Source organism: Callorhinus ursinus, unplaced genomic scaffold (genome assembly GCF_003265705.2).
Source record: "Callorhinus ursinus isolate GAN/ISIS: 27379988/994484 unplaced genomic scaffold, GSC_fseal_2.0 scaffold1, whole genome shotgun sequence".
Classification (NCBI taxonomy): Eukaryota; Metazoa; Chordata; class Mammalia; order Carnivora; family Otariidae; genus Callorhinus; species Callorhinus ursinus.
Genome location: NW_027397063.1, coordinates 68,060,030 through 68,079,120, shown reverse-complemented (window position 1 = coordinate 68,079,120; position 19,091 = coordinate 68,060,030). Strand labels below are relative to the sequence as shown.

The following is a 19,091-nucleotide window of genomic DNA, read 5'->3' as shown; positions in this document are numbered from 1 at the left end:
GTGTGTGTGTGTGTGTGTGTGTGTGTGTGTGTGTGTGTGTGTGTGTGTGATGAGCAGAGAAAAGCAGTCAGCTTCTGGTTACTCTTCTATTCACAATAATTGAGAAGTAATTTGTCTTTGCTGGAGAGAGTTGCTTTACTTATGCAGCTTTGTCAAGGTGACTTTTCGGATGCAAATCTAGAGAATTCACTCCTTAAGGGTGCCCTTGGTATCGATCTGATTTCATTTTCCTGGAGAAGGAATTTGTTGTAAGTTTCCACATGGAAACAAAAAAATAAATGATGCTTGAAACATATGAAGTAGGTAGGAAAGCCTTGGTCTGCTTGCAGCTTTAAGATCCAGTTTTGAGTTTTCTGGGCAGCTCATTCCCAGGTGCTGGTCAAGGCTCACTCAACCACATGTAGGCACTGTTGCTTCTATGTGATTATCGAGTGTCGGCAGTAACATTTTACAATATTAAAGACAGGGTGTGGGGACAAGTTGATGCTTTATCTCCGATGTAACTGGATGCATTCAAAGTATTTTTATACATGAAGAACTTGGGAAAGTTTAGGAGAAGAAGCTATCAGCTACCTGAAGCATTTGGAATTGATCATAGGTATGTAGGTTCACAAAAGTCTCTATGACCAATCTTATCAAATGGAGAGCATCACCTGTTATATATCAGCCACAGAAAGGAATAAACAAACTTCATGTATGACATAACTTCTATAGAAAAATATGTCCTGAAGTTTAGATGATTGTAAACATACTTCTGGAGCACAGTTCTATATTGAATTTAATTTTTTGTGAAGCAAATAGAAATTATTTCTTTAAGGTTTTATTTATTTATTTGACAGAAAGAGAGACAGCGAGAGAAGGAACATAAGCAGGGGGAGAGGGAGAGGGAGAAGCAGGCTCCCTGCAGAGCAGGGAGCCCGATGCGGGGTTCGATCCCAGGACCCTGGGACCATGACCTGAGCCTAAGGCAGACACTTGACTGAGCCACCCAGGCGCCCCGCAAATAGAAATTATTAAATTTCATCTCTCTCAAACTTGTACAGTGAAAGCCAAATCCCAAAATACTCATGTTTCACAAATATGCTGCTGTTGAACATAATCTATGTATCTTCCAATTATGATAAAAAATTCCTTTTGCTTTCCATCTAACTGATAATTCAAAGTCAGGGAATTCTTTGTGCTCTACTCGTCTTGAATGAATGTAAATCTTTAGCCACCATTCAGTTAATTGTGTAATTCCCAGATTTTTCCAAAGTAAAGAACTTAGAGGACTTTTTTCCTTGTGTAGCCTCAAGTTGGGCCATTTCTCTGCTTCATTTGTCCCTTATGTCAAAGAAAGGAAAGCTGAAAAATAAAACTATCCATTTCTCTTTGTTATTGGGACTGATTACCTAAGAATTTTAATTTTTACAAAATCCTCTAAAAACTCCACTTATGTATTAATATGAAGTAGAGCTAACTTGGGAAAATGAATCTATCAACTTGGAGCTTTTCAATCAAAACACTGTTTAAATCAATTTTTCTATTACTTTTTTAGGGGTGGTGGTGAGGATTAGATTCAGTATGTTTTAAAATAGTTACACCCTTCTCTTAAAAGTACAGCTATATGAAAGCAGTATTATCTGTTTTCACATCTTTAAACAGCAGAATTACAGTTAACTTGGATTCAACAATGAATTAATTACTGATTCTTACATAGTATTCCAGGCATCATTTACTTTCAAACATTAAGCCTTTCCAAATATGGCCACTAGATGGAGTAGAAGCAAAGAAATCTTTTCAACCACCTGTCTGATTTTCTTTCCAACTGTGTGAGCTGCAAGCATTTTAAAATCTGTTCTAGTGTTAGCAGAGCTCAGAGCTTTCTGCACAGAGACTTTAAAAAAAATGATAATTTTGTGTCGGGATTAGAAGCAACCCAGATCATCAGTCTTGATTTAGTTTTCCAGATAATGAATCTGTTGATGCTTAAGCTTTTACAACAAAGCGTGAGGCATCATAACCTTTTAGATACACATTATTGCATAAAATGGTATGAAATATTTTTCCTTAATTATTCCAATGTTTCTGGACAATTTTAACCAGAATCTCCATAGGGTTCCCTTTAAATCCAGTAGTACAGAATTTTTTATATCATCTGCTTATACCCTACCATGACCATATGTCATAAATGACATATGGGTGTCTCCTACAAAATAGGAGAGGGAAAACACAACACTCAGAAAAAGTAGTGAAAATAGTATGTATAAGACAAAATCCTTGAAGTTTGTCAGATACATGCCTCAACTATTTAGATATGGAGGAAAGATACATCTCATAATCGATTTATAATTCATTTATATCCTCAATTGGAAAATAGATTTTTCTACCATGGCATATGCTCTTTGGCTTAAAGTCCAAAGGATGCTGGCTATATGGTCTATAACCCAGTAGACTGGTTTTCCAAAGGCACTGGTTTACCTAGGAAGACGGTAGTTGAAATTAACTGTTGAAATTTACCTACAAAGGTGTGTTTAGAATCTCATCTATTGTGTGTGTGTGTGTGTGTGTGTGTGTGTGTGTGTGTGTAATGTGTATATATCAGTTTTCATGTACAGGTTTACTTACAGCCATAAGCACATATATCCATACACACATATATAGTAATTTTGATAACTAGGGGTCTAGCGCCCAATACTCAGTATAAGCATGGAGAACACCAGGTTGCTCGAAAACTATCCTATAGAATCCATTTGTCTAGTCCTAGGCATGGATGACTTAGAAATAGGTGCTTTTATGTTTCCATCAGACTACCTGACAAAGAATCAGAAGACCTAAGTTCTGGTTGCAGGTCTAACACTAACTAGCTATGTAATCATGAGCAAATGCTTCATATATCTAGTCTTTAAATTACCCATCTGTAAAATAGACTGGAAGATTTTATTGATGAGTCCATCTCTAACATTTTATGATGCATACATTTGCTGGGCCCCTGTGCACCGCTTGAATTCTCAAGCTCAGATATTGGAAGTCCAATAATCTGTGAATCCTTGGAAAACAGCAAGCTTGAGATGAAGAAATGCTACAAGAACTTGCCTGTATAGGTTTACTTACGGTCACAGTCTTCGCATCCATCTCAGTGAAAATGAACTCTCCTCCTTCAAAGTCATCATTCATATACAGGAGAGCACTATAAGAAAAAAAAGAGAAAACCATTTGTACTATTATGTGCTTACAACAGCTTCATCAGAGAATACCAGAGATGTAATAAACTGACCAGCCTGATTGGTTAAGTTTCCTTTGAACTGGACATTGAAATTACTGACCCTCCTAACCCTAAAAAGTAAGATCAGATATAGTTTGGATCATGCCCCTGAAGTATTTATTTGTTTCACTTATGCTAACATTTTATCATATTTCAAATTTCATCTCACATTTCACTTTATCCCAAGAACACTTGGATTTAATCTACCCCTTCGAACCTGCCCATGCTACTTATCATTCTCTTCTTCCCTCTTATACTTGTAACTCTAAAGAACGTTATTTCCTCCCAAAGTAGCTAGAGAGCTCCAAGAGGTGTAGTCTTGCCTGGTAGATAGGGTTGTTCAATAAATGATGTTGTATGGTGCATGCTGCAGTAGTAATTAACCACTATTATATACATGGTGACTTCTCTTTGGACACTAAAATACCATCTAATTTTTCCTTCGAGTTTCCAGTTTCTTGTTTATCAAAGGCAGACATAGGTGAGTGATACTGTAAGATCCCTGTGTGCATTGGGACAGCATATCCTTGAGTTCTCAGACTGAGATACACAACCCACAAGGCATACATTTCAGTGAAAGCCAAATGTTCAAAAAAGAAAGCTTTACTTTTTATATGAAAACAAAATGGGCATTTTGTGGATTCAAATGCAACAGAATGTGCTTGGCTTTAATCTAAGATGATCAAGTCGCTTCCTGGTTGTGTCAGCTGCTTCAGGAGGGTATTTGAGAATCTCTGCTTCATCGAGATGAATATGAGGACAAGCCAAACAGATCAGTTTTCTAGTTTCCATGGGTATCTGGCAACTGTTGGACAAAAGCTTGGTTGTGAAGGCAGGGCTGGTTGTACCTATAGTCCCGGAACGTGTAAGCAGGAGGCTCCTTCCAGCATTCGTTGGCCTCAGGATCCAACAGGCAGTTGTCGGCATGGATGGGGTGACTGAGGTCAGTTCTTCTATCCTGCTGACCTGCCAGAAAAGGGAACCGGTGAGGATGACAGGAGAGCAGGAACCTCCAACAGCAAAGCTGACAACCTGCATTCTCTCATCGCTGCTGCCCTTTGCAAATTTGAGACACAAGATTGACCCACAGAGATGAACAAACCGACTAAGCAGTCAAGAGATGGGTCCTGCTTTGGTGCAAACTTGATGTAAAACCATGGACAAATCACGCCTGCCTGGTTGGCTGTAACAGTTTCTTGATATGAAGATACATAGTAGAAATTCCATGCATTCCATGGGCTGGACCTCATGTGGGGCAGGCAAATGAGAGGGGTGGAAAGAAAATGTAAAAAGAAAAGGCTGATTCAGGTGAAAGTTCATGTGTCAAAGTCTCGTCCCATGACATCCTTCCTCCCCTCCTACTCAACAGAGTGTGCAAGAGAAGATCTAGGGGAGAAATCATGACAGGCAGGAGTGAGGCAGTCTCTGCCTTTTTAAGAACATTTCTTTCAACAATCCCTTCATCTTCTAAGCGACCACTTAATGCTTTGGGGGCGTGACGGGGGACTGTAATCTTCAGGTTCCTGGTTCCCTGGAAAGTAAAACCTAAAGCAGGAAAGTCCTTCTCTGTGTGACTTTAAGCAAGTAGGGGAAATAGTTTTGAAAGAAAGACAGGCAGAGCAATGGCCTTCTGGAATTTGAGGGGGCCAAAAAGAGAAGAGGGAAGGGGGAGGTAACAGTGAGCAAGCTTTTTCTGTTTTGGGAATTTAGAACTTTGCTAAACCATGAGTCTAAAATGTAACAGAACTTTGTTTTACATTGTTTTCTTTCTCATTTCACCCTGGGTAGGAGGGAACAAGTTCAGACTCTGGAATCTTACCAGACAGAGCAGTTCGGCAGACCATGTGTGTATAGGAAAAATACAGGGTTGAGTTCAGCATGAAATAGGATTCTACAATCTTTCGAGCCTTCTCGCTGATGTCATAAAACAGACGGGCACTCTTCAGTGGGACTCGGCCTTCGTAACCAAACTGAAGACAAAGAAGAACATGAGATTGCACTGGGTCGATCGGACGGCTTGAGAAAAAGACACTAGGTTTCAGTAAGGCAATATAAGGATGGTCAAGTCTGCATTGACCAGTGGAAATACGACCACATGCTCGAGGATTTTGGTTAGTAAAATAAGCCATTGAAATTCATCCTTCCTAATCACAATGAGAACACTGAAAGCTACCTCCCCAACAACCCTTGGTGTGGTGCAGAATCATCATGTGGTTCAGTATGTTTTCACCATTGCACCAGGAGCTCCTTGAGGATAGGGGGGACTATGTATTATTTGTCAGATATGAATTTAGGAGATAAAAAGTTTGATAAGTTGATGACTCAGTGAAGGAATCAAGGAATGATTTAAAACAATGGAGATGTCATTTCATACTTGCTCCCTTCATCTCTCCTGACAGGTCTACAGTCTGGACTCTCCTCTTTCCTGTACCTGCAATGCACAGACGGCATCTGATGACGCTTAGGAACCCAAACCCAAAAGAAGCTACGACTTTACTTTGAGTGCTTTCAGGACGGTTGCACCTTCAAACTTCTCATTGGGTGTATGGGGTGAAGTTTTTCCTCTGTATCCATCACCAACAAGCATGATTCCCTGGCAGCAAAATATAAAAAGATGCTTTATTAATGACAGCGATGACTTCATCAGCTTTCCCTTTTTGCCTTGACTGACAGGAAGCTAAGGACCACAGTCAATACACAGAATCATCCCTGTTTTGTATCAGGATCCTGGTATCATTAATCCTTCCAATCAAAAGAGATATCTTCATTTAAACTTCATTCTACATGTTCATCATGAAATACCAGTTTTTATAGAAATAGGTAGGCTATAAATGATTAAAATATTAGTTAATTATCAATTAAAATAAAGAGATTTCCCAGTGACCTCATATGGTAGGCAGGGCTCATGCTGAATGGCCATTGTCCTACGTATTAAGCCACTAACTATTCCAGATCCATGAGCTGTGTCCAGATCTAGACGAAATTCAAATCAGCCGAAACCAGGCTATGAAAATGCCCCCACACTGAGGTCCTTGTCCTAAAGAAAGTGACATTTTAGGCCCGGTTTCCTGACTCCAAGTGAGACTAGGACCAGAGAGCTCCAGGGCTCCCACCAGGCTGGCCCCCTCAGGCTCCGTCCTCCCCCCACGCCACCTCTTGGGTCCTCACACTGGCCACGCTGTGGAGCTCCCGGCACTGTTCTTCTGACAAGACGTTATCCAGGAGAACCCGCTGAGTCCCATTCAGTTGCTCTGAGTTATAGACAAATGTGATGTTCTCATAGAGCAGAGGGCCACCTGAAGAGACAGAACACATCATCTTCTCTGTTACCTCTGTTCCCAAGGAGGGAAGCACAGAACACCTACTGGTTTTTAATGAGAAATTCATGAGAATCAGTTTGCTCATGAATACTTAAGAATGCAAAGACACATTGGAAGCTTGCTAAGTACAATATGGATTCAGGGAAAAGACAGATGTCTGAAGACCAGATACCTGAAGATGTTTCTCCATAACATCACAATAAGGTATCACATTTGTGTAGTATTGTGGGTTTGATACACTATCTTTTCATTTGATTCCAGGGATGATTCTGCAAAGCAGACTGGGAATCTCACAGGATGCTGCCTGGAGAAGACCTTCCAGAATTCTCTCGGCAACTGCACACAACCTTCTCCACAACCTTTGGTTCCTAACTCTGCTACAACATCACATTACTGGATCACGTGTTTGTGCCCCCATATGTGACATACACACCACATTCTCACTGGTATGGAGAGAAATATCTTCACTAGAAAACTCCGCTGGTAAATGCACCATTGGGACAGTCACACCCAAGCCAGCCACCTCCTTCCTAGTCTTCTTCCAACCAACTAACTGACTCTAGAAAGTCTTATTTATGGAATATTTATTTTTCTATGGTCTCTGGGCAAATCTTTATATCGCTTTCTTTGCACGGGAAGGTTTCCTATAGGCACCTGCTCTCTCCCTGGATGGAGCCCACAACTTTATGAAATTAGCCCATGTAGGCTTTTCAGAAGGTAACGCTTTGGGGTCATGCTTTAGGTGGTTAATTACCAAATCTAGACCTGACCAGGCTCTTTCCTCACAGAGGATAGGACTGAAGGACAAAGCCTCTGTTGGCGAGGAAATCTCCAGCTGTAACACAGTGCAACCAGCTTGAACTAAAAAACTGAAGAGAGGAAGAAAGCTTTTCTGCTCTTTATAAGACTCTTAAGGGACCTGACGTGTGCCTATTAATAACAACAGTTCGCCCTGGAGGGAGGCAGGGGGAGGGCTTAGCTGCTCCCTTCTTCCCCTAGTCAAGCAATGGTCCCCAACACACTACCCTAAAACACATCAGTGAAGAAGGAAGAAACCAACTGAAATCGATGTCCCCTCTAGTTCTTTAAAACGAATGAGTGAAACTAAAGAACAGCATCAAGTTTATTAATAGTCTAGTTAGGATGAAAGATTCACTACAGCCCACAATTAGTGGACTATTAAGATAAAAATACAGTGTTTCCCAATCTTTAATAATAGATGGTTATCTGTTAAAGGAAAAGTTCCCTAAGGAGAGGCAGTGCCGACACATTACTTTATCACAATTTTATTTCCATACTTGCAATTATAAAACTATGATCATTGTATTTATTTATCTTTAGAGTTTCATATAACTATAATACCAAAAGCAATTTTCAAGATTAAATAAAAGCAAGACCATAAAACTAAATTCAAGTTAATATTAATGAAATGGTTAATGTTATTTTGCAGAAACAAAAAGCTACATTCCACATGAATGTTCTACTCACTGATCTAGCCCAGATTCTTTTCAGCCAGCATTCTTTATAGTATTTTTGGTGTGTAATGACTCATTGCACTGCAACTCTTCTCTACTGAAATTACTATGAAGTCATAGTGTACCATGATAAATTTGGGCCTTTATCTGCTCCTGATACATTATTTATAAGTTTGTTTGACTTCATTCCTTGTTAGTCTTCAGCCCCCGAAGTATCACTAACTGGTACCAATGGGATAGTAGCCTCACCCAACATGGTATGAAATCTCATGGCGGGACATGACTATCAGGTGGTTATTTACATGACCCACTAGTTGCCCCTATTAATTTTTTTTTTTTAGATTGTCATCAAAATCTATAAATACAGAATTTCTTGGATTCCAGGAATATAACCCCATGGTATAGTTTCAGTACCAATCTTTTGGATGAATAGAAAAAAAATACACACACACACACACACACACACACAATTCAATGTTTCTCAGCCTTTATTCTGCAGACAGTTTTTGATGAAAAAAGAGTTTCTTGATCAAATGTGTTTGGGAAGTACTAGGTTACACAAAATTTAAGAGGACTTCTTAGAACTTTTAATATGTAAATAGGCATTAAGAATATCCTGAGTATTGAGACAGTATGAAGCAGTTCTCACCCTTAATCGAGCATAAAACCAACCTCCCTTCCTCCTTCCTTCCTCCCTTCCTCCCTTCCTTCCTCCTTCCTTCCTTCCTTCCTTCTTTCCTATGACAGAGAGATTCTAAGATGGCCCCCTAATGATCACTGCCTCCTGGGATTCATGGGCTTGCGTAATTTGCTTTCCTCAAGCGTGAATGGGGCCTGGAACTTGCTTCCAACAATAGAATATGGCAAAGGTGATGGGATATGACTTCTGTGACTGTATTACATGAGATTGCCACCTCCATCTTGCTAGCAGACTCAGTCTATTGCCTTCTCAGCTTGCATTGCAATATGTTGCTGCATTAGACAGACTCATGCAGCAAAGAATGAGGCCTCCTCCAGGCAATGATCAACTAGGAACTGAGGACCACTGTCCACTAAGACTTTATGAACGAAATTCTATCATATGAGCTTGGAAGAAGATAGTTCCACAGTCAAGCCTTAGAAGAGACCTCAGCCCTGATCAACAATTTGAAGGAAGCCTGTCACAGACCCTGAAGCAAGGGACCCCATCAAGCTACCCCCAAATTCCTGACCCCCAGAAACTGGGTGATAGTGAATGTATGTTATTGTAAGCTGCTACATTTGTGCTCCTTTTTTTTTTTTTTTTTTTTGGTAGCAATAAAAAAACAGTAGACTCGCCCTCTCCCCAACAGGACCTCTTAACATAAAACACAGGTTATTTGGAAAGGTTGCTCTAATCTATATAGCTGATTAAGAGCCATAGCCAAATTAAGGCAGTTTCTCAAATATTTGGAAAAGTAAACTGCGTATTCCATTCCCACTTAGAAAAGTAAAAGAGATGTTCCTTCAACAAGAAAGACAAAATACTTGTTGGTTCACTGAAAAGCATTTTCTAATATAAAAGTCAAATAGAAATGGATGACAGACCAAGGGTTTAGTAAACTGGGTCGGTTTCTACTATGTCATATTTTTTCCTTTCCTCTCTTGAGAGTATATGAACTTCAAATATAATTACCCTATTTTCAAAAGACAACTTTAACAGTTACTACAACCAAAACATTTAGAAAAATGCCTACCGTTCTGTATAAGTATTTGCTATTACTATGTTGATTATTTAGTATTATAGTAACATATGCCTGGTCTATTGGGTTAAGTTCTGAGTGAGGCATCTTAATAAGCATAAAGGAGTATATTTTAAAAAAGGCTACTGGGATATTGCCAATTCCTCCAGTCACACCACATGGAACGTACTAAGATCAGGGGAAGGGACGGAGTGCAACATGAGCCTAACTACCTACCCACTCACAGCTTCAGGCAGAATCTGCTAGAAACCTGCCTTTCATGTAGTTAACACAATCACCACTGAGCATAGACTTTTATACAGAGGTTTCCCACACATGCATTTCACAAACCACAGCCAACTACCCACCCACTAACCAAAAGGAAAAAAGAAGAAGAAGAAGAAGGAGGAGGAGGAGGAGGGGGAGGAAAAACAAACCCTGCCATTGAAACACTCACCTCTACCAGCCTACAAATGACTAGCAGCACACCAGACAGAGGAAAACATTAAAATAAAAATAAAACTGTAGTCCAATAAGTTGTGGTTCCTGGGGCCTGATCTGATGGCTTCGGCCAACTCCTAACCACAGCTCAAGGAGATTTAGCTAAACAACTTAACTCTTCTCTCATTCATAAAGTATGTGCCTGGCTCCGACTCTCCAGTTGCAATAAAGAGGGATCGTCTAGGAAAATACTCCTTTGTGCTCACCGCCTGTGGCTCACCTGGCAAGAAGCAGCATTTTACCATAAATATTACAGAGTGACACTTGTCACAACAGGCATGTGCTAAGTAACAAGTCCTTATGTGAGCACAGCCCATAATGGTCTACAGAAGACTTTTCACACCGTTCCTCAGCAAAAGGTCGCTGTCCATCTTTTACAGCTGAGGCTCACAGAGCCCAGAGACCTCACGTCTCCAGGTGTCCATCACATCAAGTACATCAGCCTAACAATCCTGGAAACTCAGATCCCTGATTCCAAGTTCAATGTGATTTCTACTATACTGACTGGGATGATTATGGAGAAGTACCTTTGGAAACTGGCAGTTGAAAAGAGAATGGATAAGTGATGGGTGTTTTTGGTTTGAGGATATGCTTATTCCGTGGATTGGAGTCCGTCTGGGACGTGGTCTTGGGTCACTCCCGTAATGCTTCTGAGCCGTCCAGTGTGAATACTACTAATTACTGTTAGGTAACCAGAGTAGATGACAATCCCTTTGTGGAAGAGCACAAAAGCTGAAATATATTCTACTCTGTGAAGCATGCACCCTTTCTTGCCTCCCTGACATCTGCTTTCAGCCAGACTAAGATAAAAAAGTGTTTTCTGGTTGGAAACTTTGCCTCTGTCTACCACTGTTCTTAATTTAGAAACTATTCAGATCTCTCGTGACTCCACAGAAGGCTTTCCAGTGGTTTCCAGAGAACATCCTAAGATGCAGTCACCCATTCAACTAAGCAAATTCTACAGAAATGATAGACCTTGGTGCCCAGCCAATCACAGTCTCTCCCCATCCTGTGTAGTCTCCTACTCCATTCTTCATATTAGTCTTCTTAGTCAGCTGCTGTATATCAGAGTCCCAGGGAGCCAGGGGGAAAAAAAAAAAAAAAAGCTTTGACATCTGGCAACCATCCTGGAGTTTCCCAAACCTTTACAGCAAAGTGCTGGCTTATTGGCACGTACTTTCTAGGTGATTTCTCAGCTTAAAAAACAACACGAACTCTGGCTGACCATGAAACTCTCTGGCCTTTGTAAAACAGCTTGGGCTTTGTGGCTACAAACTGAGGTCCAGGTCAGATTAGATGAGCATTTTATCCTGTTTACTGCCTCAAACTGACTTAGAAGCTGAGGAAGGAAAGGGCTGGGAAATGTGAGAGCTGTAGAGAACCAGAAGTTTTCAAATCAGCTGGAGGAATGTGCTGACACACTCTCTTGTCAGGGAAAGGAGTACTGTACTCCTTCTCAATGCAGGTTTCTAAAACCTTCTTATCTTGCCATTATTTAATCAATAAAGGGTACATTTTGGATCTCTAGACACCTTTATGTTCCATCTCCAGGTGAGTAGGAGAAAATGGGATCTGGATTCAAAAGCCTAGGTTCGAATGCCTGCTCAACCCGTTATGAGCTATGAGACACCGGACATGTCACTATATCTCTGTGAGCCTCAGTTTTCTTGCCTGTGAAGTGGAGGCACTTGTCTCGCATGATGCTTCCAGTATTCAAATGGAGTGTGTGTAGATTTGCCTGAGGAATTATAAAATATACAGATACCATAATAATCGTTAAGGATCACTACTGAGTTAGTACCACTACTGCTAATAATTTATTACTACAACAATGTTTAGCTGTATTTAGAAACTACCTTTGACAACGTTCGACATATGTTTCCGCGAATTTTGATCTGACGTAAGTATATCATGTTCTGCTCTCTCCATCGCTGTGCCTTTGTTCCATTGTTTTATCCACTAAGATGGGTCCCTCCACACCTCTGTCAATTCAATTTAAATTCTACTTATCCCTCAGAGTCCTGCTCAGATATATGTGCCTCAAGCACCGTAGATGAACTCATCTAGTATCCATGTGACCTATCTCTTCAAGTTCCTCTGATGTGCAATCTATTCCGCACTAGCTAGCACTCACTCACTAGGTGACAGAAGCCCCGTGACCTCTCCAAACCTCAGGTATTCAACTGATCATTCAGTCCCTGCCTGGTTCACAGGACTCCTGTGGGAAACAGATGAGGGAGCGAATTTGGAAGCACTCTTGTTGGAAACCAAAGGCGATGATAAACAAATCTGAGATACTGTTTTTAAGCCTTGCTTTCAGAACGTTACGAAATGTAGTTACTTAATCTTATTCTTTAGTTTCCAGAGAAAGTGAGCTCTTCCTTAATTTAAATAACAACTAGCCAACTCCCACCTCCTCTTTTCCCTCCTTTAAGTAAATGTGCACGGATACTTACCCTCTCTTAAGTCTCGATCTATCTTGGGTGATGACTTTTTCCCCATTGACAGTCCATGAACTTCTGCCCCTTCCACGTTCACTCCTGAAGGGACCCTGCCCATTAAAAACAGTTGAAATGGAATTTCTCACTGAACGAGGATGTTCAAAGACAAAGGACACCTTACTCAGGTTGTCTTCTTAGCACCTTTTTTTTACAGTTAATTGTATCCATAACTTCACCCCATTGAGATTAGAAATTAAGTCTCCAAAGAGCAGAAAAAAATTATCATGTGCATCTTTATAACGCTCAGTGTTGTATTTTTGTCTTGAGCATAGAGTGCATCCCAAACAATGACTGAACTGAAATAACCCATGACCTCGGGTAGTGTTTCTTTACTATTCCAAGAAAGAAGACACAAGTTTCAAACTTGGCAAACATACAAATCACAGCATGATATCCGTTCAATACACACAGAGTGAACAAATCCAACTGTGCATGTCCACTCTTGGCTCTCTTGTAATAAATTTAGGCCACCCAGGGATGAGGCCCTGATGTCTAGTGAAAGACCATAAGATTTTGAAGAGGAAGATCTTGATCCACCAGTCCCTTGTGGTGACACTCTAAAAGAGTCCTTTGCCTTGTCAGAAGCTCACTTTCTGAATTTGAAAATGTACAGGCTAGACCAGGTCAGCTCAAACATGTAACTCCGACATTCTATGATTCCTCAAACTGCTCATAACATGCAAATTGATTTTTTACTTCTATCATTCTAAAAAATGAGGTCTCTTCATTTCTGATTGAGTTAATGACACCTGATATTTTAGCTTGCAGTGAAACTCTTTGAGCTTCCTGCTTCCAAATGTAGTAAGGGAATTCAGCATTAACAAGAAAAAACTAAGCTCTATTCTATTAATCAAAAACAGAGTCCACAGAATGTGTCACCTTTAGAGATCACCTGATCCAACCCCTTACTTGGAGGAAAAACATAAGATTGGAAAGGATGCCAAAGCACTCAAGGTCACACAGAAATATATAGGAAGAGCTGGGACCAGAAGGCTGAGTTCCTAATTCCCAGTGTGGAACTCATTTAACTATCTATTTTTACCTATTTCATAGAGCTAAGGTCCTGATAGTGGGTATGACTCTAAGTACTTCTTCTCATTAAAAGTAAACAGATTGTATTCTGAATGAAGAACTCACCGATTCTCATCATGTCGTCCTCCATATCGGATCCAATAATTCTGTTTTAAATTAAAAAAAAAAACAAACAAACTCAGTAGCTTTGTCACTAAAACATAATGCACAGAAAGAAAATATACATTTAAAACACTCAGAAGACCTAAAACATTAGGAAACTTGCATACTGTGTCAAGAAACAATACTTTTTTAATTAATAAAAAGAAGAGCTAAAGCCAATGCAATTTTGGCAAAGAAGAAATGATGCACAAACGGGTTTTCAAAAATAGCATGGAATTAGCTTAAGTATTTATATTTTTTGTCCAAGAAGTGATTTGGAATTTGGTGTCAGGAAGACACTTAAAAGATCATTCAGTCCAACTCCCTTATGTTTTGTGAATAAAACAAACAAAAAAGTTCAGCTTGATTAATCATCTGTGTAGGATCATAAAGTAACTTTTTCTGAAGTTTCCTGGGAGAATGCAATTAAAAAAATAATAAGTAGGGCTGGGTATAAGCATATGAGAAATGTTACTGAGAATTAGTATACTTAAAAATTATCCTAATTTTTAAAATATGCCAGTAAAAACATGACATAACTAAGACAGAAATGAAAAAATGTTATAAATAAGATACATTACAAATAGTGCTTTTTATAAACATATGATAGGTACATATATGAAGAACATATAGTTAACTAACAGATAAATGAAAAAAAGGCAGGTCCAGATAATTCAAATCACAGGAAAAGTAATTAATGACAACATGTGAAAAGTTTATTTTTGTTGGTCATCAAAGGAATACAAATTAAAACAACGATATACCATTTTGTACATAAGAAATATGAATGATTTTTTAATGTTATTTCTCATTGCTGAGATGTTTATTGTCAACTGGTACTTTTATGCATTTCCAGAACCAGTGAAGGTATCCGAAAACTCCCTTAGAAAAGCAATTTCAAGAACTTTTTAGAACTTCTCATATCCTTTGATGGCAGAATAATCCCATTCTTGGTAATTTATTCAAAGGGCATAGTTCAATACAAAGGAAAATGCTTCATGCATTAAATATGGTAGAAAAAAATCAGAAACAAATCAAATATTCAGTGTCAGGAAAAGAGTTTATTTATTGCACAACAATTCTATATATGTAGCTAAAAATCATTTTAAAAGCTGTAAAAATGTAGAAATCGCTTATGATACCTTAAATAAAGATCAGAATAGAAATCTATCTATACCATAGTACTAGTTGGGCAAAAGGTGTGTCTTCATATGAGGAATGACTAAAAGCCTCCATAGACAAGTGGAGAAAAGTCAGCATGATGAATAGTACAATTGAGACTGATTTTGTTTTGTATGAAGTCTTTTTAGTTTTTAAAACATGTAAGAGAAATACAAAATGTTGTATCCAGTATTTAAGACATAAAACAATTGTGAGGCAAATGCATCAGGTACAAAACACTTCTCTTCCCCCCAGATATATTTGCTTTTGACTTTGGATCTCAGTGATATGGAGATCTATTAAAGTCTTTTAATGTTTATCATATATTGAGTAAATACCCACCCCCACTTCCCCGGGTTTTGTTAACACAAGGCAGGAGGTAAGGCTTTTCAGTAAACTATATGTTGGCTAACTGAACATAATTGTTTTAAAAAATAATAAATAAATAAAACTGGCAAATGGAATTAAAAAAAGAATCTTCAATAAATCAAGCTGGGAAATAAAATCATAAATAAGAAGTCCACTGAGTATTCTTTTAAAATACATTTCCTCTTCCATCATTGCTCTTACCGGTTCTGTGTATGAAAATCCCAGACCCTCTGCAACTGATTTTATTAGTTCTGATTCCATTTTGTGACGCTTCACGAACATTGCCAAATCCTAGAGGAAAAAAAACGAATGAAAATTTATATTTAAATAACAGTTAAGAAATATAATAAATGTTTGAGTGGAAATATTTTTCAATAGACAGTGACAAATGAGCTAAAAAATATTCACTGCTGCAAAAAAGTCTCCATCTCAACAGATTTTCACAAGCTCTCATGTAGGAAAAAAATATGCTTCTGGAATTAATAATTAAAGTACAAAAGAACTGCATTCTAGAACCTTGACTCAATGGCTAAATATCTTTAAGAGCAGTGCTACATTTTTACCAATTCTGCCCAGAGCATCTAGCAGAATGCAGTTTCTTCTCAGGACCTTGGTCTCACCTCTCTGGCCTCAATGGATGCTGGGTCACTGGTGTCATCTAGGAGACTCTCATAGTAATCCACATTGTCTAGGACATCCTCATCATCTGGATGGAGGAGAAGATAGGCCTTGGCACACTCCAAGGCTTTCACATATTCACCAACTGAAAGACCAAGGAGTTGTAGTATTAGAGTCAGGCGAGGTCCATCTAGGGGATTTTTTTAACTGATTTTTTTAAGATTTTATTTATTTATTTGAGAGAGAGAGAGAGAGCACAAGCAGGGGAAGTGGCAGGCAGAGCGAGAGGGAGAAGCAGGCTTCTTGATGAGCAGGGAGCCTGATGTGGGGCTCAATCCCAGAACCCTGGGATCATGACTTGAGCCGAAGGTGGATGCTTAACCAACTGAGCAACCCAGGCGTCCCCCATAGAGGATTTTTAAGAAATACTTTAACATGTCTGTGGGAGGTCAGCATTAAGCATGAATAAGAGGGAAGATAAGGTGAGCCAAATAGCATACACAAAAACAGTCACAGATAAAAACAGATTCTCAAATACAGAGAACAAACTGATGAGGGGAGGTGAGTGAGGGGATGGGGGAAGTTAAGGGGATCTAGAAGTACAAACTTCCAGTTATAAGATAAATAAGTCACAGAGCTAAGTCACCTATAGCATGGGGAATACAGTCAATAAGACTGTAATAATGTTGTTTGGTGACAGGTGGTGACTACCCTTATCATGATGAACCCTGAGTGATGTACAGGATTGTTGAACCATTATGTTGTACACCTGAAACTAATATAACACTCTGTGTCCATTATATTTCAAAAAAATAGCCAGACAAAAGGAAGGACATGATTTCAGGTGTTTAAAAGGTACTATCTTTGGTCTGCTTTGGTGCTAGATGTTTTGCATCAATTATTAAAAGTTTCCACCTGAAGATGTTTGTTGACAACTTACATTATTTAATACAGATGAGCAGAGCAGAATTTTGGGAGTTAATTCTGTTTTTATACTGAGTTTGACAACATGATATCGAAAACTGATTTCAGCAATCCCAATCCTATTAATTGCTTTTAAACATAAGGAAAGATGCTCAATTTCTCTTTCTCAATTAGATAAACAGAAATTAAAACTCTACTGAGATAAAAATTTTCACCTAATGGATTGGGGAATATCTAAAATTTTCACAATATATTCTTGATGAGCAATGAAAAATGTACTATACATGGAAGAAAACTGGGTAACATCTATCAAAATTTTAAATGAATAAATGATTCCACACAGCAATCATACTTCTAGAAATTCATCCTATAGATATTCATGTGTGGATGTGAACTAACTTACATAAAATATTACTCATTTGATCCTTTACTGAAATACCAACCAGTGACTAATAACACAATGCCCATGAGTAAGGAGACACATAAAATACATTATAGTACAATGATATGTGGATGTAAAGAAAAATTAATGAGGAAGATCTCCATGTACCAATACAAGGTTAAACCATACAAAATTGTCAAAATTTGGCCTTTACTGACCTAAGCAAATAGTCATTTCATAGGTCCAACCTACTAAAAAAATATTTTTCAAAATTTTATTTTTAAGTAATCTCTACACCCAACATAGGGTTCGAACCCACAACTCCGTGATCAAGAGAAGAAGCTCTACCGACTGTGCCAGCCAGACACCCGATACATTATTATTATTATTTATCATTATTATTATTATTAGAGAAAGAGAATCTTAAGTAGGCTCAATGCCCAGCACAGAACCTGATGTGGAGCTCAATCTCACGACCCTGAGATCACGACCTGAGCCGATATCAAGAACCGGATGTTTAACCAACTGTGCCACCCAGGTGCCCCTTCCCCACTCATATATATTATTAAGTGAAGAAAGCAATGTAAAGAACAGTGTAAATAATATGCTACCTTCTGTGTATAAGAAGGCGAAATAAGTTGGGGTGTGTGTGTGTGTTTTAAATAAACATAAATCGGAAACTGGGTTGAAGGACATGAAATTGGGTTGCAGAAAAAAGCAAGAGAGGGATGCTTTCATGATATTTGGTCTTTGAACTTGTGAATATATGACCTTTTAAAATTAAGTTGAAAAATCATGTAAAATGTCAGTCTAATAAAACTTTCAGGACATTATCACAGCATTTGCCCACTTGTGGTTTTCACCTGCTCTCCTTGGCCTGAGTTGCGGTGATGTGAAATGAGAGAGAAGAAAAAAAAAAAAAAAACCCTAAACCCCTATTGCCTCAGTGGTAAAGTGGAAATGCAGAGGAAAATTCAATCTCTGTAATGATGAACGACACCCCTTCCCCAAAGGTCTTCCGGGACGATCCACACTTTACCTCGATAGTAGGCAAACTGTAGGTAGTCATAATGCAGGGGAAGAAAGTTCTCAATCGGAGAGAGGCGACCGGGGCGAGTTGCAAGCTCCCTCACGCATTCGTGCTGACAGACCAGCACCTGCATATAGTGATCTGGAAGACAAGAGTGAGAGGTGGGTCCCTCCCGTCTGCTGGAGTGTCTGGACTTCAAGGTCAGAGCCCCAGGGACACAGGGCATTCCTCACCTCGCCACACTCTTAGCGCCATCTCATTAACTTCACTTCATGAGCAGAAACCTTCACAAAGGAAGTAAGTGACTTGCCAAGGCTTCCTGATCAGTGATCGCTAGAATACTTAATAGTAGATTCCCAACCTTGTGGCCCCTGGCCTTTCCTCCAGGCAGCACTTTTGGCTGCTGTTCCCCTTTTTCTACATTTCCTGAAAATGACACAGGCCATCTCAGCCCACCCATGCCCATCTGAATAGATGCCTTTCCTATTGAAGAATTCTGGGGCCTCCCTTTGGGTACGTTGGGTGGCTTGAAGTGACCTGGCTTGGGATCAGAATTTCAGATCCTGGTTATGCTAAGGAGCAGCTGAGAGAAAGGACTGCGATGCATACGGGGAGCTTTTTCTCCTTGTTAACATTTTCAAGAACTTTTCCTAAAAGGGAAATAGAAACTATATATATATATATATATATATA

At 39.1% G+C, this 19,091-nt stretch overlaps 1 protein-coding gene across 2 annotated transcripts in view; it reads right to left on the bottom strand.

The window, feature by feature from the left end:
* P3H2 (prolyl 3-hydroxylase 2) overlaps positions 1-19,091 on the bottom strand; it is a 169,131-nt gene that overhangs the window by 25,696 nt on the left and 124,344 nt on the right. For both annotated transcript variants that reach the window (XM_073895669.1, XM_025876766.2), the window contains exons 4-13: positions 18,408-18,539; positions 16,065-16,207; positions 15,646-15,735; positions 13,879-13,919; positions 12,697-12,791; positions 6,413-6,540; positions 5,742-5,837; positions 5,064-5,214; positions 4,093-4,210; positions 3,094-3,169 (exon numbers count right to left, since the gene is read on the bottom strand). In XM_073895669.1, coding sequence (XP_073751770.1) covers positions 3,094-3,169; positions 4,093-4,210; positions 5,064-5,214; positions 5,742-5,837; positions 6,413-6,540; positions 12,697-12,791; positions 13,879-13,919; positions 15,646-15,735; positions 16,065-16,207; positions 18,408-18,539 — 1,070 coding nt within the window. The remainder of the gene's footprint in view (positions 1-3,093; positions 3,170-4,092; positions 4,211-5,063; positions 5,215-5,741; positions 5,838-6,412; positions 6,541-12,696; positions 12,792-13,878; positions 13,920-15,645; positions 15,736-16,064; positions 16,208-18,407; positions 18,540-19,091) is intronic.